At 39.6% G+C, this 24,127-nt stretch overlaps 1 protein-coding gene across 5 annotated transcripts in view; it reads right to left on the bottom strand.

The window, feature by feature from the left end:
• ulk2 (unc-51 like autophagy activating kinase 2) overlaps positions 1 to 24,127 on the bottom strand; it is a 105,993-nt gene that overhangs the window by 53,386 nt on the left and 28,480 nt on the right. For 4 of the 5 annotated variants that reach the window (XM_069911500.1, XM_069911503.1, XM_069911504.1 and 1 more), the window contains 4 exons: positions 9,147 to 9,179; positions 6,465 to 6,501; positions 4,659 to 4,832; positions 107 to 180 (listed from right to left, as the gene is read on the bottom strand). In XM_069911500.1, coding sequence (XP_069767601.1) covers positions 107 to 180; positions 4,659 to 4,832; positions 6,465 to 6,501; positions 9,147 to 9,179 — 318 coding nt within the window. The remainder of the gene's footprint in view (positions 1 to 106; positions 181 to 4,658; positions 4,833 to 6,464; positions 6,502 to 9,146; positions 9,180 to 24,127) is intronic. The other variant, XM_069911505.1, reaches the window with a different exon arrangement.

Raw genomic sequence — 24,127 nt, 5'->3', positions numbered from 1 at the left:
AGTACAGATTGTGAAAATAAGTCCATCGTAAATACAGGGAGCTGCACAAGATGTATAACGTTGTCACCCACCCACTGAGAAGAAAACAAAATGATTCTTCACTCACCATGTACATGGGGGAACCACAGAGAGTGGCAGCCATCATGTTACTTTGTAAATACCGGGCAAAGCCAAAGTCAGCTGCAGAGATATGAAGAGACACACTGCTACACTTAAAATATGTTGAGCAACTATTTTTTCAACAGTATCTTATCAAAAACAAATCTGAATGAAATACATGCAGCTGTACAGAATCTCATTATGTTTTAATATACTTCACATTGAGTAAATTATTTTGAAGTGCAGTGACCTGCAGCAGCAAAGAGCTCAAAGAAGTAATGAGTGGCAATATGGAAGTTCTTAAGCAAAGAGCATGTTAAAATTTCCCACTTGAACATACTGTTAACTGAGGAACAGCAATACATAAAAATGGAATTTCAAAAGAAATACATCTGTGTGAAGCAGTGTGGCTTTTTCAGGAACTGAAGGAATTAGGACGCAAGAAAAGGGAAAACAAAATTAGGCTTTCTGAAATGTAATGGAAGCTAAATACAAGTAGAATGGATGCATAACATCTTGGGTGGTGATCAAAAAAAATAACCTTGCCTGTCAGTTCAGTTAATGCTGGATAATAGCGCTTCAAAAAGGATAGGAATATGGACAAATACACAAAATAGATCTATAAAAGTGATGACCCTCCACAACAGTTCTCAAAATGAAGCAATGACAATAAAATTGTACATTGACAACAAACAGCTTTGTTCAAAACACTTCAGAAACGACAACCCTTTTAAGAAAGGAGTCTTTTGTTCTTGGACATCGTAAAAGAAATAAATGCCATCTAGCCAGATACAAAAGTTTAAAAAATGATGCTGAAATTAAAAAATTGAAATTGGAAAGCCAATTCAACAGCTTTCAAGAGGATGAGTGGGCATCATTTGCAAGTAACCTGAAATAATAGGCCTTTTCATAGTCAGCCTCTGCATGGAGGCTGGCTTAAAAATCGAATGAAAAGTTTTTTTTAAAAACCTTTGGTCCAATGTCCCCTTTCAACCTGGAGGCGGCTGGGGCACTGTTATGGCTCTCAGGAGGCATGGCTACTGGTACCACGACACTATATATACATGCCGAGCAATGGCCGACTTTGTTACCCATAATCCCCGACACAGCTGGGACCGCTGTTTCCCAGAATGGTTCCAGCTGCAGGGGGGATTACACATAGGGTAGATGGCCATCGCTCTACTGTGTATTGAGCCGCTGGTACCAATCATTGGCCCTGAAGGCCAAAACGGCCCGATGAGGTGCTGGAGACTGGAGCATGTCCCCTGACAGTCCCTGCTGCGCTGAGGGGGGGGGGGGGGGTGAGGGGTGAGCGAGATAGGTTGCGGGCTGACAACATCAACGCGACATCATCAGCCCACCCCTCGCCAGCCACTTACATTCTGCTAGGCAGCAGAGCACGGCACTCCACTGCTGGCTGACACTTCCCCCAAGAGGGATTGCAGTCGCTGCCTTAGAGCTTTCATGGAGTAAGTCTCCCAACATTAGGGCAGAGAATATCCACCTTTACACTTAGGCTTTTTGATTGTATGAAAGGGCCTAATGTTTAAATCCAAGTTCAAAATACATTAGTTAATTCAGTATGAATCAAATTATTATGTGTATCAAATGATTGGTATAAGTGGAGCATGACATTTCTTAATGCAGGATGAATGTGTTCTTTCCATCAGAGTGTTTATAACCCTCAACACATCCACATGACTTTCAGCAAAAGTTGTAAATAACATGTGCTGGGAAAACTGCTCAACCCTGCACATTAATTCTTGGAACACTCCATTTCGTTGACTGGTGCAGGATAGAACAAATCATAAAAACATTGAGGGAGCAAGGACCTGGCTTAAATTCCTACGCCCCTACCATTAACTAGTATCAAAACATTTGTTGATATGCTGTGATTATATTTTTTTTTTAAAATCATTCAAATGAGGGCCAGTGACACTGCGAAGGCAATTTTTCCAGGAACCATTTGTCACAGGCTAGGGCTGGAGAGCAATTGCTGCCAAGTAACCCTGAGACAGTCCTGTGAGCTACTAGATAATCCAAATGCTTTCCAGCAAAAGTCACTGGACACCAAAAAGTGGCAAGGTTCCAGTCAATCCTTCCTTATCCATGCATCGGGGGTGCTGAGGCAAACTGTGCTTCACCTTAATGCCAATTAGAAATAAATTCCTTCCAAAGTGCATTATGTCATTTGAGACACATTGCAAATTCCTGGGTGTCAACATCTGAAGCCTCCATGTCGATGCAAACGCAAAGAAGGATCACCAGCGGCGATACTTCGTGAGGAATTTGAGGAGATTTGATATGGCACCAAATACTTTTGAAAACTTCCACAGGTGGACCGTGGAGAGCATTCTGGCTGGTTGCATTACTGTCTGGTATGGAGGTGCCAATGCTCAGGACAAGAATAAACTCCAGAAGGTTGTGAACTCGGCCTGCAACATCACAGGCACGAGATCACTCCATTGAGGACATCTACTAGAGGCAGTGTCTTTAAAAAAAAGCAGTCTCTATCCTCAAGGACCACCACCACCTAGGCCACGCCCTCTTCACTCTGCTACCATCGGGAAAAAAGGTACAGGAGTCTGAAGACGAGTACTCAACAGCACAAGGACAGTTTCTTCTTTGCTACCATAAGATTCCTGAATAATTATGAACCAAAGACACTGCCTTACTTTTCGTGCACTATTTTTTAAATTTAATGTTGTTAAGATGCTGTAGTATATGTTTCCACTATGACGCTACCTCAAAACACTGAATTTCATGACTTGTTCATGACAATAAATTCTAATGCGCTTACAGCACAGTATAGGCCCTTCAGCCCTCGATCCTGTCCCAACCCATATATTCCTTAAAAATATACTAAACTCTACCTGCCAAGTAACCCTCTATTTTTCTTTTATCCATGTGCCTGCTTAAGAGTCTTTTAAATGTCCCTAATGTTTCAGCCTCCAACAACATCCCTAACATGAAATTCCAGGCACTCACACTGTGTCAAAACTCCACCCCGATGTCTTCTCTAAACTTCCCTCACTTCACTTTGTACGTGTCCTCTGGTGTTTGCTATTCCTGCCCTGGGATACAGGTGCCAGCTGTCCACCCTAACTATGTCTCTCATAATCTTGTAGACTTCTAAGTTTCCTCTCATCCTTCTATGATCCGAAGAGAAAAGTCCCAGCTCTGTTAACTTTGTTTCATAAGAGATTTTCCAATCCAGACAACATTCTGGGAAATCTCCTCTGCACCTTCTCCATAGCTTCCACATCCTTCATCCCTCCTACAATACTCCAAGTATGATCTCACCAGAGATTTGTAGTGTTGCAGCATGACTTCTCGACTCTTGAACTTGACCCTTCTATTAATGAAGCACACATCCCATAGGCCTTCTTAACTATCCTATCAACCTGTGTGGTGTCCCTGAAAGTCATATGGATTTGGTTCCCAAGATCCCAATGCTCATTCACACTCCTAAGTAATTGACTATTAACTCTGTACTCAGGCTTCTGGTTTGACCTTCCAAAATGCCTCACACTTATCTAGATTGAATTCCATCTGCCACGTTTCCACCTAACTCTGCACCCTGTCTATATCCTTTTGTAACCAATGACAACCTTCAGCACTATCCACAAATTCTCTAACCTTCATATCATCCACAAACTTACTGACCCACCCTTCTGCTTCTTCATCTGGGTCATTTATAAAAATCACAAAGAGCAGGGGGTCCCAGAAAAGATCCTTGCAGAACTCCACTCGTCACTGATCTCAAGGCAGAATATTTTCCTTCCACTTTCTATATGCAAGCAAAGGTTCCATGGATGCCATCCCTCATGACTTTCTGAACAAATCTCTCATGGGGACCTGATCAAATGCCTTACTAAAATCCACATCGACCACATCTATCACCCTACCCTCATCAATTTCCTTTGTTACCTCCTCAAAAAACTCAATTAGAGCCATGAACCACGACCTTCTCTTCACAATGACATGCTAACAATCCTTGAGTACACTGTACTTCTTCCAATGCTCAGAAATCGAATCTTCTCCAATAGTTTGCACACCACTACCAATGTGTTTTAAAAGCTCATTGTGCAGTGGGAATTTGGTAGCACAATTCAGACTTGGGTTTTACCCAAGACTAGAAATATCCATGTTGTAACTACAAGTGCATTTGACCCAGAGATCTAATCATTCTGTCTGTGAGACTCAGTACTGTTTCAATCCATTCAGTACAATCTGAATCCATATTTCATGTTGGTTGTTTTGTCCGAGTCAAAGTTTTGAAAGCATGTTCCCTCATTAGTGGATAAAAGTCCAAGGACAGAAACACAATTTGTTGTTATCAAAGGATAAGTGACACACATCGTAACAGTGATTTCCAAATGGTCACAACTCTGGGGAAAAAAAACCTGGGAGATTCTTGTGTAAAAAAGGTTAAGGAACCATTCAAACATTCTGCTTAAATATACATAAACAAGACAGTGCAGAAAGGAGGCACAGCAATTGGGAAACATCCTTTACACAAAGCGACTTTGCAAAAGACACCAAATTTTTAACTTTACCTATTTTGACCCGAATGCCATTCATATTTGATTTTTTCCGGCTAACGTAAGAAAGTAGAATATTCTGCGGTTTCAAATCACGATGAATTATTCCCTTGCTGTGAAGTATTCGCATCGCAGCTGCAATCTGCTGGAGGAAGATTCTAATTGTATCCTCACTAAGTGTTCCCTTAACTGTTTAAAATAAAAAGAAGGTTTTAATACAAAATACAAGGTATTGACTTCTCATAAAATCTTAACAGAGACAGCTCAATTTTAGTGCCATGTAAAGAATCATACAAGCACTTAGGCAGTTGAAACAAATAGAAGTCTCAAAAGTGAAAAAAAATCTATGAACAAAATAAACAATACTTCGATCAGTCAACACCCAAGATCAGGTGGGACAATTTAGCAGATTAGGCTCAATGGGGACAATGGACAACAGTGTAGCCTGCACAATTTCTGCACGGGATTGGAGGTCAGTGCAGAGAATGATTAAAACTGCTGAGAAGATCATTTGGGGGTCCCTTTCCACTGCTGATGACATCTACAGGGAGTGGTGCTTAAAGAGGGCTCAGTGAATTATTGAGGACCCTTACCATCCAGCCCGCAGTATCTTTGAGACACTACCTTCAAAGAGGGACAGAAGCATTAAAAACCAAGACTGCCAGGCTGGAAAACAGCTTCTTCCTGCAGGCTGGGAAACAGTTGAACAACTCTAGAAACCCACAAATTATTTTTCTCGATCTTTATTTTAGATCACTATGGATGTTGTTTGTGCGTCGGGTGCACACAATGTTCCAGAAATATGTGGTTTCATTGAGTTGTGTAAGTACACGTACAATCAGATGACAATAAATGTGAACTTGAGACAAGTAGAGTGCTTTTATCAGATGCTTTCCATTCTGCACGATATAAGGGTGGAAAGGGTGTATATGCATGCAAGAATGGAGGGAACACTTTTACTTCTACAATATGAAGAATAATATAGATATATATCTTAACATTCAACCTGAATGATAAAATGATCCATCCTAATAATCCTGCAATTGTGACTTGAGACACAGAATCAGTTGTGAAGTGAAAGGTAAAGCAAATGAAGATAATTTACTTTCCAGATAGATTTGGAGCAAATATCATGTTTTAATTACCCTGTTGTCACTTTATTTCAACAGCTTAAATTCATTTAAGAAATAACGTACTCTAGTGCCATGGCATTTCCCAATATTATGACTTAGAACCAAGAATGCAAATAAAATTCAAAAATAGTTCTCAGAAGTGCTTGACTGTTAACATGATGCAGAGAACCAATAGCTGTAAAACAACTATAACACAATATTTTTAAAGGCACTTTTTCTCCACCCTCTTAAATTCATTAAAAATTGCACGACACACTGTTACTGATGTAGACTCATACGATGCTCTGACCTACCCACTCTGGCAACAAGGAGAAAACTAGTGTTTTAAATAACTGCAAGATGAATGCTCCCAAAGCAGGTTATGCTCAGGAAAGAGAAGAGCTCCAAATTTTGACACCAATGATGCCAAAGGGTAAACAGAAATATAACAAAACTGAATTACAAAAGAGAAATCAAAAATCAGAAGGTTATTTTTTGAAGTAACATTGAAAATGCTACCATACAATGTCATTGATCCACGATGTTCTCAAGACTTTAATGAGATCTCATCTCATGCAAACAAATAATTTACTTCTTGCATTTTGATGACATCAGCAGCTGTCCTCAAAGAGCAGTTATTCTTTGAACGCCACCCAGAGACAAGGAAATAATGCATACACCTCTTGCAATCAAGAATGTTTCAACTTACCTTGCAGATAATCTGCCAGATCACCACCATTGCAGTACTACAGGGAAATATTTTGGAAAAAAATCAACATAGAATATTGAAATAATTATCCCTCGGTAACTTAAAAATTAAAATATCAATTATTATCACAGTGGTTAGTATATTCCAACAGTAGCAATCCAGGTTTTAACTTGGCCCTTGTAGGTTGTCGTTGTGCTGTGTGGATTTCATCTGGGTGCTCCGTTTCTTCCCACATTCCATAGATGTGCATGCTTAGTAGGTTAATTGGTCATATGGGTGTATTTGAGAGGCGTGGGTTCGTGGTCAAAAAGGACTGTTACCATGCTGTATCGCAATTAAATTAAAATGAAAGAACTGCCTTAGAGCAGAAGAGCACAGAAACAGGTCTTTTGGCAATGATCTCTGCATCAAACATGATGCCAAATTAAACTCAAAATTTTGTTGCTTGCACATGATTCATATCCTTCTACTCCCTGGATACTCAGGTGTCCATCTACGATCATATCTGCTTCCACCACTGCTCCTAGCAGCCCATTCCCAGTACCTGCCTTGCTTTGTTAAAATATTTGCTTGGTTATTTATTTTAAACTCCAACTCCCCCCACCCCCCACCACCTTAAATGCATGTCCTTCAGCATTTGACATGTTTTCCTGGGGAGAAAAGATTTGGACTATTCTTGTACAAGTTATACTTTTTCACTTCTACCCAAGAAAATGAAATGACCAATAAAATACTTTTTTCTAACTTCACTGTTTGCCATAATCTCCCCAGAAGCTATCTCGAAGTAACAGAAGGGATAGAATCTCTGAATCTTTAGTATCCCCTCTGAACCAAACAATAAATATCCCCGTTACAAAAATGAATGCATTTTGTGGAAGATTGAGAGCACAAAATGTGACCACAGATCAACTCTCCACTTTCATTTTAGCCTGGAAAAAGTACCACTGATGTGTACATAAATATTTTAGCTTAAAAAACTTTTATCCAATTTGAAATACTGCTGGACTTAAGAACAAAACTGCAGAGATTCAAAATCAGAAATAAAAACTGATAAAGATTTAGTGGCTCAAGTGCCACAAGTGGAGAGTGTAAAATAATGTTTACAATTATCAGAACCGATCACCCGAATGGCAATCGAACTGAAACATCTACTGATAGTCCCCCACAGATGCTGTCTGATCTGCTGTATGTTTTTAACAATTCCCAAGATTAGTATCAATTCAATGGAATAAAATAATATCCCAATGGGGAAGACTCTTCATATTTTAAATTTAAATTTAGACATAGAGCAAAGTAACAGACACTTACGGCCAACAAGCCCATGCTGCCCAATTACACCCAAGAACCCCTGTACATTGTTTTTGAACAGTGGGAAGAAACTGGAATACCAAAAGGAAATCCAAGCAGACACAGGGGGAACATACAAACTCCTCACAGACAGTACATCATTGTAACAACGTTGCGCTAACCGTGCCGCCCTTGGATGAAAAAAAATCAGCCATGTTGAACAATCGAAGTGAAACTCCACATGCCTTTGGCACAACCCTAAATGGAACTAATTAAGAAGCCTGAGGCAACTGAAAGCCAACATGGACAAGCGAGAATGAGGTTGGGTTGAGGAAATGCCTTCAAGTTTGTTTTAAATTTCCTCAGGGTGCATCATTAATTCGCCTTAGATTGTCATTCTCTACTGTGTCATCCAAGTGATTAATGTAAATACGCACAATATTTTTAATCTCTATTTGAGAAATTTCCTAAATTCATATTGGCCATTGCCATGATTAAGAGTCTTTGAATTATTGCACACAATCCTTAATCATGTTTTTTTGCTTGTTTAAAATGGATTGGTACATTTCCAAATTGTTGGCAAATCAGTAAGATTCTCTCAATCTTCCCCTTTGTTTGAAAGTGACCAAGGGACCTAGAGTCAGGACCATGCAGTTTCCCTCCTCTGATGTGTGAACAAATTTTAATTCTAACATAGCAGACATTGACGATCTTGTGGCAAGGGTGGAATTCCCAGTTCTCTCTCAGATAGGCAAATGCTAATTAGTGCATCAATCATTACATTGTGTTCCAGTGGGTGAAAATGTGAATTACATGGTTAAATAGGTGAGCAGGTAAACTGGATGTCCAGAACTAACATACCAAAGATATCAGAGTGGCCAATTCATGCAGTAAAAGTCCTAAAATCTGGACTGCTCAGGGATTGGGTCGGAGCGGATTTTCAGATTTATGGATTCTCAGGCAGTATATTTAAAATTCAAATTTAAGGAGAATAAACAGATGAACGGGTAAATTTTGATAGTTTATTAACGAAACATCTTTTCATAAAATACAAAGTGCAAGAAAAAAAACCAAATAAATATTTATTCGTTCGTTTCCACGACTTCTGTGCATCTGTGGCACTAACGCATGATGCACCCAAAAGCCTGGTAAATTTAAAAAGTTTGAGAGTTTGTGAAGTCTGGTGGTCTGGACTTCTGGTATCTAGATTTTTGGACTTTTACTGTATCTACTTTGCTCATCAGATAATCAAATTTGTGGGTGGGGGTATTTGGGTTTAACAATTCACAAAAGGATATCTGTATGTACAATTATAGAATTGATAATTACACTACAGACTATTACATTGTGCTGCAATGATAAATTTAAAGCCATAAAAATATTCTCAAGGCTTACCTCCATCACCAAATGAACAGAGTTTGAAGTTTCCTAAAATAAAAAAAGTATGGAATTACTGACTGCAGTTGCAGCTTTTTACCCCTGATGGGATGGAAAATCTTATTTCCGAACATTCTGCAAGGAACTAAATGCTGCAGAAAAACAGCTTACTTCAGCTGATTAAATGGTTTAAACCGCAAATAGCTGAGTACGACTGAGCCAACTCCACAACATTTCTAAAGAATGCGCTTGTATGAAGACCCAACAACTATATTGAATGGGGATTTGCTCTGGCATTTATTAGTTGGACTTGCCCTTGCACATTTAGATTTTAAACTTTTCACAAAGCAAATTGCTGAAAGGGCAAACGGATAACTGTTGCTAGTGTTGCCATAGGCATGTCCCTTTTGCTATTCACTGTATTATTGCCTCCCTTAATTCTAACACGAGACACCAATCTTTCAGTCATTGTGCCGTCTGGAATTTTAATAACAAATTATTTCAACTTCGTCATTTTACATTCCTACTTAAACCACCAGTTCTAATTGCCCTTTTATATTTAATCTCCCCTTCCACAGACATTCTCCCCTCTGGTACTCATCCCAATCCCCCCATTCCTCCATCATCTCTCTCTCTCTCTAACAAGTACTTGTTCTGTTCAAAGGTTCTTCATTAAAAAAAATTGTCAGTGTCAAAATAAGTTGTGGATAAGTCCACAGCTGAAACCACCCAATCCTCCAATATAAAACCACAGAAGGAACAATCATAACATCAACTGATTTAAATGCATCCTTAAGACAAATTCAGGCAAATATTTTAAACAGGAACTGTAACATCAAATTGACGAATGTCACCAATATTTGTTTCAACTGCAAACTATTCACACCTTCCACCGGCTCTTCTTCAGTGGATATAGGCATTGATAAATTACTGTGGAAAGAGCAGGACCTATCATAACATTGGAAATTATAAGCTGCTACAATTCCTCAACCACATCTTCATGGTCAGCAAAACAAAATAAGAATGAATCCCCTTTCTGGAAAAGGCAAAAATATAATCTTAAACAGATTACCATATATACTCGTGTAAAAGTAGAGTTTTTTAGACCAATTTTTTTGGGTCAAATTTGAGGGGAGGTCAATTTTTACATGAGTCATATTTTTGACCATGATAAGTTCCTACATCATTCAAGGTTCAGATGGCCAGAACCAGGTGACAAGTCTGCATTCGGGACGTTGGGAGCTCCGATAGGCTGGTGGTCGGGGGCGAAGAGAATCTGTAGCCCGAGCGTCATGAGCTCAGATGGGCAGCCAGGGCAAGGGTCGGTGGTGGGGTGCCGGATGCTCGGTTGGAGCCAAAAATAGGGTCGACTTTTATTCGGGTCATACGGAAAGCACATGAGGGGAGGATGTCTATTATCACATGAGTATAGACGGTAATTTTTAGTATTTACTTACAATATAGTAGAAGACAATTCTGGCCATTGAAACCTGGGCTGCCCAATTAACCTACCAACCCCATACATTTTTATTGAGAATTCTAAAGAGCACTCAAATAGTTAACCAAAAATAACAATTAATTCTGGGCAGTCAGAATTTTTCTAACTGCAAACAACTCTGGTCTTCAAACTTCGATAGAGATAGGAAAATATTTTTTCATAAGACCATACTAAGAACAAACTAATAATAAGTGCTCAAGTTTATTTTCAGTTGATATACCCTCTCTAAAAAATTTGTTATGAACCTTGGTCATATTTAAAATTCTTGCAAAGCAAGAACACATTATTTCTGTTGACAAGCATTAATGGCCTGCAGTACAGCCACATACTCCGAGAAATGGGCAAAATACCAAAAGTTAACAGCTGCCAACCAACTATAAATATTCCCAGTGTCCACACACGATTAGTCACATGACAGAACATACAAGGTTCCTCCCTAGTATAGAAACTAAAGCCATTAACGTCAATTACCAGCAAATAGAACAGCCAAGATATTTATCTGCATTACGTCTCATTTAGAAGTCTGCATTCTCAATGTTAATTCCTAATCTCTCAAAGAAATAAACACCCAAATCAATGCATTTTGAGCAAAATTACTGAAGAAATTAACTCAAAATATACTTTTCAGTACTTGCCACATGAGCAAAGTTCCAAAGCTCAAGCACAATGACTGTCCATCCAGTACTAAACACCTTGCTAGATTGGTAACCCTTTGACCACCCTAAACATTCTTTGACTTAATCATTTATGCATAATGGCGGTCATCAAAATGAACAGCAGTTTCTTTTCGGTTACTCTGACAACACTTCCCAACCTTTGAGAAAATCATCTGCACATTCCCATTTCTTCATTATTGCTGGGTCTAAATATGTGGAACTTCCTTTCCATAAGAGTATCTTCACTAGGGACTGCAGCAATTCAAGGCAATGGCTCCCCACATCTCACAGGCAATTATATTTGGGCAATTAACGTTGGTCTTGCCAACAAAGTTCAAATTTTTTCCCATCCCATCACATACTGTACATCTGAGATTCTTTTTCCTGCGGGCCAAGTAGAATTTCTACATACTGGTAGTGCAAAAAAAACTGTAGTCAAGAAAAGATACACCTACCTTAAGCAACCTCTTACCAATCACAAAGCCCTTATGGCATAGGGATTACTTAAAAGTGGAATGTGAGTTTAGGGGACAATTTGAAAACCACCGAGTCTGAGCTCCTTAAACTCAGCTTTAGGACCTTCTCCCACATTGTTCCTATATCGTCTTTCTCCATGCGCCACGACAACTGGCTGTTTTTTGGTTTTTTTTCTTTTTTCTTTTTTAAAATTTTTTATTTTTCACACCATAAATCACAATAGCCATGATATACACTTTTTCTTTTCCACACATTTACAGTGACTTTTTCTCCCTCCCCCCTCCCTCCTCCCAAGCCACCCCCCCATCCCTCCCCCCTCTCATCCATTTTAGTTATACAATCTAGGTTGCATTAATTCAGTTAGACAATGTTGTCATTCAACAAAAATACACCAGAAATTCTACTGAGTCCATTTTTTTCTTCTCTTCTCCTTCCATCAACTTAGGTAATGTTTGTTCCCGGTAGGTTTTCGCTATTGTATTTAATGTAAGGCTCCCATACTTGTTCGAATATTTCAATATTATTTCTTAAACTATATGTTATTTTTTCTAATGGAATACATTTATTCATTTCTATATACCATTGTTGTATTTTCAAATTATCTTCCAATTTCCAGGTTGACATAATACATTTTTTTGCTACAGCTAGGGCTATCTTAACAAATCTTTTTTGTGCATCCTCCAAGTCAATTCCAAATTCTTTATTTTTTATGTTACTTAGGAGAAAGATCTCTGGATTCTTTGGTATATTGTTTTCTGTTATTTTATTTAATATCTGATTGAGATCATCCCAAAATTTTTCTACTCTCTCACATGTCCAGATTGCATGAATTGTTGTTCCCCTTTCTTTTTTACATCGAAAACATCTATCAGATACTGTTGGGTCCCATTTATTTAACTTTTGCGGTGTAATGTATAGTCTGTGTAACCAATTATATTGTATCATACGCAGCCTCGTATTTATTGTATTTCTCATCGTTCCAGAGCATGTTTCCTTTTTTATCTTTATATTTAAATCTTGTTCCCATTTTTGTTTAGTTTTACCATTTGTTTCCTCATTTTCCTTTTCTTGCAGTTTAATATACATATTTTTTATAAATCTTTTGATTAACATTGTATCTGTAATCACATATTCAAGGTTACTTCCCTCTGGTAAACTCAAGTTGCTTCCTAATTTATCTTTCAAGTAGGATCTCAGTTGGTAATATGCCAGCGCTGTATCTCCCGTTATATTGTACTTATCTCTCATTTGTTCAAAGGATAAGAATCTACTTCCTGAAAAACAATTTTCTATTCTTTTAATCCCTTTTTTTTCCCATTTTCTAAAGGCAAGGTTGTCTATTGTAAAAGGGAGTAGCTTATTTTGCGTCAATATTAGTTTTGGTATTTGGTAATTTATTTTATTTCTTTCTACATGTATCTTCTTCCATATATTGAGGAGATGGTGTAATACTGGAGAAGTTCTATGTTGTACCAATTTTTCGTCCCATTTATATAATATGTGTTCAGGTATCTTTTCCCCTATTTTATCTAATTCTAGTCTCGTCCAGTCTGGTTTTTCCCTTGTTTGATAAAAATCTGATAGGTACCTTAATTGTGCGGCTCTATAATAATTTTTGAAGTTTGGCAATTGTAAGCCTCCTTGTTTATACCATTCTGTTAATTTGTCTAGTGCTATCCTCGGTTTCCCCCCTCTCCATAAAAATCTCCTTATTATTTTCTTTAACTCTTTGAAGAATTTTTCTGTCAGTTGTATTGGCAATGCCTGAAATAAGTATAGTATCCTTGGAAAAATGTTCATTTTAATACAGTTTATCCTTCCTATCAGTGTTAGTGGTAGCTCTTTCCAATGCTCTAAATCGTCCTGTAGTTTTTTCATTAGTGGATTGTAATTGAGTTTATATAATTGGCCTAGATTTTTGTTTATTTGCACACCTAGGTATCTTATTGCCTGCGTTTGCCATCTGAATGGGGATTCTTCCTTAAATTTTGAGAAATCCGCGTTATTCATAGGCATTGCTTCACTTTTATTTACGTTTATCTTGATTCCCGACACTTCTCCATATTCCTTCAATTTCTTATATAGTTCTTTTATTGATAGTTCTGGTTCTGTTAAGTACACTATCACATCATCCGCAAACAGACTGATTTTATATTCCCTGTCTTTTATTTTTATTCCTTTTATATTATTATCTCTTCTTATCGATTCTGCTAGTGGTTCTATAGCTAGCGCAAACAATAATGGTGATAGTGGGCATCCCTGCCGCGTTGACCTGCTTAAGTTAAATTGCTTTGATACATGTCCATTTACTGTCACTTTCGCTAACGGTCCCTTATATAATGCTTTAATCCAATTAATATACTTCTCCGGTAAACTGAATTTTTGCAATACTTTGAACAAGTAATTCCATTCTACTCTGTCGAAGGCCTTCTCTGCGTCTAAAGCAACTGCTACTGCCGGTGCTTTATTTCCTTCTACTGCATGAATTAAGTTAATAAATTTACAAATATTGTCTGTTGTGCGTCTTTTTTTGATAAATCCAGTTTGGTCTAAATTTACCATTTTCGGTACCTGTTCTGCTAATCTGTTCGCTAATAGTTTAGCTATTATCTTATAATCTGTGTTTAGCAAAGATATTGGTCTATATGACGCTGGTGAGAGTGGATCTTTCCCTTGTTTTAGTATCACTGTAATTATTGCTGTTTTACATGAATCTGGTAAGTTTTGTGTCTCATCAATCTGGTTGATTACATCCAGGAGGGGCGGTATTATTAGGTCTTTAAATGTTTTGTAGAATTCTATTGGGAGTCCATCCTCTCCTGGTGTCTTATTATTTGGTAAATTTTTTATTATCTCTTGTATTTCTACTGTTCCAAATGGTTCTGTTAATTTATTTTGTTCCTCTATTTGTAGTTTTGGTAGTTCAATTTTAGTCAAAAATTCATCTATTTTCCCTTCTTTCCCTTCGTTTTCGGTTCGGTATAATTGTTCATAGAATTCTCTGAAGTTTTCCTTAATTTCTTTTGGATTATATGTAATTTGTTTGTCTTTTTTCCTTGTTGCCAATACCGTTTTCTTAGTTTGCTCTGTCTTAAGCTGCCATGCTAGGATTTTGTGTGTTTTTTCCCCTAGTTCATAATATTTCTGTTTTGTCTTCATTATATTCTTCTCCACCTTATATGTTTGTAATGTTTCATATTTTATTTTTTTATCCGCCAATTCTCTTCTTTTGGTTGTATCTTCCTTTATTGCTAATTTTTTTTCTATGTTTATTATTTCCCTTTCCAACTGCTCTGTTTCCTGATTATAGTCCTTCTTCATCTTGGTTGCATAACTTATTATTTGCCCTCTAATGAATGCTTTCATTGCGTCCCATAGTATAAACTTATCTTCCACTGATTCCGTATTTACTTCAAAGTACATTTTTAATTGTTTTTCAATAAATTCTCTAAAATCCTGTCTTTTAAGTAGCATGGGGTTTAATCTCCATCTATACATTCTTGGAGGGATGTCTTCTAGCTCTATTGCCAATAACAGGGGTGAGTGGTCCGATAATAGTCTAGCTTTATATTCCGTTTTCCTAACTCTCCCTTGTATGTGGGCTGATAACAGGAATAGGTCTATCCTTGAGTATGTTTTATGTCTAGTCGAGTAGTATGAGTATTCCTTTTCTTTTGGGTTTTGTTTCCTCCATATGTCCACAAGTTTCATTTCTTGCATTGATTTAATTATAAATTTGGTTACTTTGTTCTTCCTGTTAATTTTTTTCCCCGTTTTATCCATATTTGGATCCAAATTCAGATTGAAATCCCCTCCTATTAGTATGTTCCCTTGCGTATTAGCTACCTTCAAAAAGATATCTTGCATAAACTTTTGATCTTCTTCGTTAGGTGAATATATATTAAGTAGATTCCAAAGCTCTGAATATATCTGACATTTTATCATAACATATCTCCCTGCTGGATCTATTATTTCCTCTTCTATTTTAAATGGCACATTTTTGCTAATTAATATAGCCACTCCTCTTGCTTTTGAATTATACGATGCTGCTGTTGCATGTCCTACCCAATCTCTCTTTAATTTCTTGTGCTCCAATTCAGTTAAATGTGTTTCTTGGACAAATGCTATATCTATTTTTTCCTTTTTCAGTAAATTTAGTAGTTTCTTCCTTTTAATTTGGTTATGTATTCCATTAATATTTAGAGTCATATAGTTCAGCGTAGCCATTTTATATTTTGTTTATCTTCTCTTTCCGTTTTTCCATCATTACCTTTCCTCCTTTTCCATTTCTGTTTTCTTATTTTCAACTCTTTACCAGACAACATTCCTACAACATCCAACATTTTCCTTATTCTCCTATTTCTATCTTCTTTATCCCCAATCTCCCCTTCCCCTCCTGAGTTGCCCTTTATCCCTTGTCGGACAACCACATCTCCCCTCTCCATTTGGATTTGCGAATCCACTCGCAAGCGTCAACTGATTTTGCAGTGACCGCTCTTTTCCCCCCACCCAGCCCCCCCCAGAAAAGATTTCGTTTTTTATATGTCACAAAGGTCACTCTTTTAGTTCCCTCCTTATTCTCTCTATTCCATTACCTTCCCTTATTAATTCTTGTCTATACTTTCTATGTTTTCCTCTAATTACAGATACTTTCACATATGCCCGTTGTCTCTATTCACTCTTATACCTCTTTACCCGCATACATATCAATCGTGGTCATTTTTACCCTCCTTACCCGTCTTCATCCCTCAGTCTATTTTTGTCTTTACCCACATACATATCAATCGTGATAATTTTTGCTCTCATTACCCGTCTTCATCCCTCAGTCTATTTTTGTAATTGTTCTGCAAATTTTCGTGCTTCTTCTGGATCCGAGAATAGTCTGTTTTGTTGTCCTGGAATAAATATTTTCAATACCGCAGGATGCTTCAGTGTAAATTTATATCCTTTCTTCCATAAAATCGCTTTTGCTGCATTGAACTCTTTTCTCTTCTTTAGGAGTTCAAAGCTTATATCTGGATAAATGAAGATTTTTTGCCCTTTATACTCCAGTGGTTTGTTGCCCTCTCTTACTTTTTCCATTGTCTTCTCCAGCACCTTTTCTCTTGTAGTATATCTTAGGAATTTTACTACAATAGATCTTGGTTTTTGTTGTGGTTGTGGTTTAGGGGCCAATGCTCTATGTGCCCTTTCTATTTCCATTTCTTGCTGTAGTTCTGGACATCCTAGGGCCTTAGGGATCCATTCTTTTATAAACTCCCTCATATTCTTGCCTTCTACATCTTCCTTAAGGCCCACTATCTTTATGTTATTTCTTCTGTTATAATTTTCCATTATATCTATTTTTTGGGCTAGTAATTCTTGTGTCTCTTTAGTTTTTTTATTAGATTCCTCCAATTTCTTTTTTAAGTCTTCTACCTCCATTTCTGCTGCTATTGCCCGTTCTTCCATCTTGTCCATTTTTTTCCCCATTTCTGTTAAGGTCATATCCATTTTATTTATTTTCTTTTCTGTGTTGTTTATTCTTCTTCTTAAATCATTGAATTCCTGTGTTTGCCATTCTTTAAATGACTCCATGTATCCTCTAACAAGAGCAAGTACCTCCTTTACCTTGCCTATCTTTTCTTCTTCTATTTCCCTGTACTCTTCCTCTTCCTCTTCTTCTTCCTCTAGGTTGACCATCTGTTGTTTCTTTGCTGCCCTTTCCTCCTCTTCTTTCTTGTTTCCATTGTCTTCTGTGGTGTCTTCTTGCTGCAGGTGTTCTGCAGCTGTCGTTGCCGGCTGTGGAGATCGACTCCCCAGCTGGTCCCCCCTCCCGTCGGTGTGTTTTTTTGTATGCGCATCGCGCATGCGCGAGGAGTCGCGCATGCGCGGTTGCGCACTTTTACTCGGCTCTGTGAGCCATTGTTGTAGTTCTTTTTCTACCGACCTGAGGTAGTGGGGTCTTCTCTCCACAGCGGGCCTCTTCGGACAGGTAAGGCCTTCACCTTTTTCCTCCGTTGTCTTCTCTTCCTCTCTTCTTTCCGTTGATTTTGATTTTTCTCCTTTTGTCTCCATCTTCTTTCCACCTTTATATTCACTTTCCTTTAACTTGTATTTCTGTGCCTTTGTATTTTCTCTCGTTTTTCCCGACTTTTCTGGAGAGGGCTGGAGTTCACCGTCCGGCCACTACTCCATCACGTCGCCTGGGCCGCCTTCTCAACAGAGGGGTGTCGGCTCTCAGGACCCTGGAGGGTTCTGGAGAAGAAGGCTACCGGCTGGCCGGCCTGGTTCAAAGTGGTTGCCAGTGCAAATTCGGACGCATCGCTCTCAACTTGGAACGGAATGGATTCGTCTGTGAACGTGATGCCCTGGACTTTCAGGGTCGTCACGCAATACCCCTTTACCCCAGTCAAGTGTGATCTGGTCACCAATGAAATTCTCTGTGCAGTGGGGAGAACAGCCAGTCCGCAACTGTGGGCCAGGTCTGGGCGGATAAAACTGTCAGTTGACCCCAAGTCAAATAAGCAATTTGTATAGTGTCCATGGACTTTAATCAGTTCCATTGCTTTTGTGAGAGGATGGGGGAAATCCTGGTTGAGGGTTATTGATGCAGAGACTTGTAATAGGGACAGTGGAGTCCTGCGTGATGAATTCACGCAACGTGTGCGTTATGACGTCACGCAAACAGATGGGCCTGAAGAGACAGCGTCGAGGAGTTGGTGTTGCTACCTGCAGCCTGCTGGGGATGTCGGCCAGCCAAAGGTAAGTGTTGGGGGTCGATGCTTGCTGTCAGTGGTGGCGGGTCCCTAGTCGGCAGCGTCGAGGGGTACCGGGTCAGCAGCATCAGTCGCGGCGGCATGTCCAGTGTCGGTGGGAACTGGGTCGGTAGCGTCGGTCGCAGTGGTGGCGGGTCCCCGGTCGGCAGCAGCCGTTGAGGTCGGGGCTGGGGACTGGTTGGACGTTGTTTCGTGAGGTAGGGTGAACGTCATTGCGGCGAGGGTGGGTTGTACCTTCCGCGCTAGGCGTCTGCCCCATGGCGAGAGATCTGAGGAAGAAGTGGCGAGTGGGCTTCACACAAGGCATTGTGTTTGGCGGTGGCCATTTTGGAGCGACAGACTACAGCAAAGTGGCAGTTTTTAAGGCACTTCTGGCACCTGGCTTTTCTCGCCGGGCACTGGGACCTGCTATGCTTGTTCCTCCCGCAGAAATAACACTTTGGGGTTGCATCAGGCAGCGTAGTGGCAGTAGTAGGGTAGAAGGTGGGCATCCTACTCACTTCAGAATGTGGGGTCCAGCCCCGAGAGTATGTCCATACTTAAGACTGCAGCCTCCATTGTCTCTGCGATCCGGGTCACGTCCTCTAGGTTTTCTCCCCCGTGCTCTAGCAGGCGCTGCCTCACCTCATTCGATCGAACCCTGGCCACATAGCCATCCCGAATGAGATCGTCAGTGGTCTCTGCAGCAGTTGTCTGTGCAGGGACAGTCCCTGCCCATTGCCCTTAGTGCCTGAATATAAGCTCCACAGGACTCACCAGGCTGTTGCCTCCTTGTAGCAAGTTTGTACCGAGCATAGACCCTGTTCACCAGTCGCTCGTAGAGCCCTTTCAGCACCTTCATAGCTGCGGCGTAAGTGGTTGCATCCTGGACGCTCTGGTAGACTCTCGGGGACACCATAGTCATCAATATTAGTAGTCAATGGCTGTCCTCTATCACGGCAGGGTCAGAGAGCTGTAAGTATGTTTCGAAGCATCTCACCCAGTGCTTAAAGTCATTCGAGGCTGTAGCCGACTGTGGGTCGATGTCGAGGCGTTTCAGCCGTAGCATATGCTCCATCCTTTCAAAACTTTTTAGTTAATAATATTGTAGAGCGCGTCGAAAGAACCAAAGACTTGTTGATCCAAACCAAGGCTTTTATTAACTACAAGACTGGAGCATATACAAGTAGGTCGACCAGTCCAGAATGACCTGGTCTGGCTAGGAGCAACCCTTTAAGACCTGCCAGTTGGTGTGGCTACGCTCTCAGCCAATCACAGTCATCCTACACTACAATCTGTACCTACACACATTGGTGATAGAATCTGTACTATCACACTGAGTAAAGCTGCACAACAGCAATAAGCTAAATGTTTGGACAAGCAAGGGTTTGTTTCTCTTCTCTGAGATTTAACTTAACTTGCCGAGTACTTTTTATTTTGGTTTCCAGCATCTGCATTTTAAAAAAAATTTCACCAACAAGCAAGAAAATTGTGCTTGGATTTTCAAACTTCCTGACAAGGTTCCACATCAAGTCACAAGTAGCAATGTACAAAAGTGTAAAACAAAACATCCATCACTAAAATGTTTTCAAGCTTCAAAGAGGCCAAAAGCAGGGCTTAGCAATGAAATTCTTGCTTTTGCTGAGTTGGGATGAAAGTGTCAGATATCACAGTATGATTAAAAACAAAGCTCAGGAGATGAGAAATGATAACTAGTGATGATAATAAGCTGACCAGTCGGATTTGACAGTACAAGGCAAAGAGATGGACTGAGGACACCAGGTCAATGAAGCCATTAGTCCAGCATACACCAAAAGAAAAAAAACTACCACGAATGACAGTGAGATGAACTGAATGCTGATAATATATTGATTTTGAGTTCATGGACTGTGCAGATCTAGTCTCATTGAAATATTATGTACACAACTGTTGATTACACCATGAGAAGTCAATCTAAGTATTGAAAAATAGTGTACAAGGAAAAAAAAACATTATGTCAATTAGATTGCCAGGTCATTCTAAGAGGCTCCAGCAGCTTACACACGAGAAGCACAAATTCTGACTTATCATCAAGAACCATATTATGGACATTTTCCGCATTGAAGGTTTTTTTGGCTTTGAGAGAATTACATTCATTTTGGTCATGAAGCATTCAACTAAAAGATTCATCAACCTGTCTTTGGCTGCCTCCATTGCTAGGATGAGGTTTGAAGATCAGTATCTCATATTCTACCTGGGTAGTCTACAGCCCAACGGCATCAATGAATTTTCCCATTTCATTCCCTCTTGGTTCCTTTCTCCTCCTCATCTACCAATCATAAAGCCTCATCCTTCCACTCCTGTCACCCAGCCGTTACCTAGCTGATCACACCCAGTTCTATCCACCCCTGAAGACCAACAATGAAGCAAAGATAACCACTCTCATCACTGTGTGGAGGACATGAAGTGCTGGATGGCTCAAAACCTCCTGCTGCGAAACAAAGGCAAATCTGACATCATCCTATTTGGCCCCCACAACTCCATCAAAAATTATCGCCAATACAGTGGCAACTTAGCCACCACATTAAACCACACCCTCATTTTATCCCATTTAGATTAATCTAACTCTCTTTACACGGGAACTAGTCAGTAATCATTATCCCAGCTGCAACTGGTTCAGAATGCAGCAGCAAGGGTCCTGACAGGAACTAAGGGACCTTATCACTCCTATTCTCACCTCCCTTCACTGGTGGCCAGTATGGCTCGGGTTTTTAAAGTTCTCCAGTTTGTTTACAAAACCATCAATGGACTAGCCCCCTCCTACATCACTGATCTCCTAATACCCAAATCTACTTCAAGACCCCTCAGATCAACCAATTTAGGACACTTGGTTGTTCCGTGCTCAAATCACAAACTCGGGAGATCATGTCTCCACGAGAGCAACCTCCAAACTGTGGAACAACATTCCTCCCTCCATCAAATCAGCCCTTTCCTTTAACTCAAATACAGGCTGAAGTTGTATTTTTACTTGCAAGCGTTTCAAGTGGTTGTTACCACGTTAAATGTACAATTCTAAACCTGTTTTGTACTTGTTTTGTACTGCGCTTTAAATAGCTGCTCAAGTTAAGATGTACTTTATAATCTGTACAGCACTTTGGTCAATATGAGTTGTTTTAAATGTGCTAAGTAAACTAGTTTGCTTTCACCTGCACCTGCCCACCACTGACACATTTGCCCACTATATCCCTTTCCCCACTGCTCCCACCTGGTTACCATCCTTCATTTATTTGCTTCCACCAATCTTATTGCTTCTGCACCCATCTCCACCTTCACCACACCGCCCCCCCACCCCCCCCCCACCCACTCACCTTTTCCGGCTCCACCTGTCACTTTTTTCCTCCTCATTTAGGTGCTTCCACATCACTCCTGTCTATTTCCACACTCTTCGTTTCCCACATCTGTCCCTTATCCTTTCCCCTCTCTGGTCATCTGTCACCTTTTAACTCTTCACCCTCTGCACTTGTATTCTACCTATCTTCCCTCCCCTTTCTCACCCCCAAGGCAGGGCTTTGATTTCCCTCTATGGATGCTATCTGACTCATTGAGTTCCTTCAGCAGTTTATTTTTATGTTATATTCCAGCATCTGCAGTCTCTTAACCAAGCACAACTAAACCCAAAATGAGCTCCAAAACACAATAAAGCCTTGGGCGTGAATATAAAGCACATTGTAGGTGCACAGCTAACCTAAAGAATTGCAGGAAATATTGGAAATGCTGAATAGTCAGTAAGCAGCTGTGGAAAAGAAAACAGACGGAGGCTTTAGACCACTGGGCTTTTGATTTTGTAAAAATGAGCTTTGTAAGGAAATGTCTGCAGTTCTGCACAAAAAAGATTTTTGCCATAAATTATCCACGCACGTTTCATCAAGCATTGACGATGCCACAAATGCCAAGCTTGCTGGCTATACTTTGTTGGCAATTTTCCTTCCACCTCATGGAATCCAGTGGCTGAGGCCAATTTGCTTCAAGTCCCCAGTAGTTATGCTAAATCTTAACCGGTATAGGTGTAACGTGGCAGGAAAACAGCAGCACGATTTATCTGAATGGAGGTGAATTCCTGCAGGGGAGGAAGTACTTGGCAATTTACTTATATTTTGAAGTAACTTTTTATTTGTAAAAATGTGTTGAAATTTTATTGTATTTAATAGTAGATTTTTAATTGTTTTTGTATATGTCAAATGTTAGGGATGGTTTAATTATAGGCTAAGTCATAGATATAGCTTGGCTGGTTGTTTCATGGATAGGGTTATCCTGTTCTCTCCTGTCCCCAACCTTCCCATTATCTCACACAGGCTCGGTGCCCTAATTTAAACCATTACTGTTGAAATTACTGGAGTACTGCCCTTGAAGGAACAGGCTAACCCTTTACTTCCAATAGATGCCGCGTGATCTGCTGGATTTCTCCACACTTTGTACAATGCAGGCTTACAACTGAACAATATTTCAAATTTATGCCAATGGTTCAAATGTCTGATTGCCCAAAAGGACACAAGAGACTTGTATAGCATGCCAATTATATTGCAAATAAAATCAAAAGGTTTAAAAGAAAGAAAAATTGAGCCATTTCCTGTTTTATTAAAACCTCTCTCTGGAAATCTGATCTCACCAAGATTTGAAGTTGAAGTTTCATTTTGATATTCTCGATAAACTTTTCACCACAAACTGCTCCTCCTGAAACTGCTCAGGCCGTGCCTGACCTCTGAAATAGCAGATGAGCTCACTCCCGATCCACATATCACAGATCAATGGCATTGGATGCAAACCAGTATCAATGAAAAAACAATCCCCTCCGTCAGGATGCTGGAACTTCAGATTTCCTCAGTCGCCACGATTTTCCATTAAACATGCCGCATTGCACATGGGGTGTTTTCAAAAAAAGCTGCTATATTATTGTAGTCATTCAGCACCAAAACCAAAACAAAAGAACAGTGGAACTACAAAGTGGCTCAAACAAAAAAAAACAAGTACTATAATCTTAGTTTTATTACTGTCCTCTATCTACAGCTCAGCTTCATCTCTGATAATTTGGGTGGGGAAGTATAAAAAAGCCTTCTGAAAAACAATGGTAACAATTTTCTTCAAGTGCCCGGGACAATATGCCGCAGTTTATTTTAGCAGATGAACTGAATAAATAATGGGGAGGGTGGAGAGAGAGAAAAGCAGGGAAAAATTATTTCCCAAATTCCAACTCTAATATCATTAGAAATAGTGTTTCCAGCAACCAAGGAAAGGAAGAGCAAAGGTTTTATATAATGATTAGACTTTAATTATTTTGCTCAGGTGCTGATGACTGTTCCCTGCTGTCAGGACAAGGATATTCAGCAATGTTACACTTGGTGTAACCGCACAACAGCAGGTACTGTTTTCGACCATTTGTAAACACCTCTGCCCGTTATCAGATGTGCGAAAAACTTCATCCAGCAACCAGCTGGTATCTGCAGTTCTTGGCCACTGACAAGGCATTGGTAATCCAAATCTATTCATAAATTCGACAACCCCTTCTGTTAAATTGTAAGATTCAATAGGCAATATACATGTGGGATTGACAGATTATGCAAATTCCACATTGCTTGATCGAGCTTCCCAACATTC

The sequence above is a fragment of the Narcine bancroftii genome, chromosome 14 (assembly GCF_036971445.1).
Source record: "Narcine bancroftii isolate sNarBan1 chromosome 14, sNarBan1.hap1, whole genome shotgun sequence".
NCBI classification, from domain to species: domain Eukaryota; kingdom Metazoa; phylum Chordata; class Chondrichthyes; order Torpediniformes; family Narcinidae; genus Narcine; species Narcine bancroftii.
The sequence above is the reverse complement of the archived record's forward strand: the minus strand, read 5'-3'. Positions and strand labels throughout refer to the sequence as shown.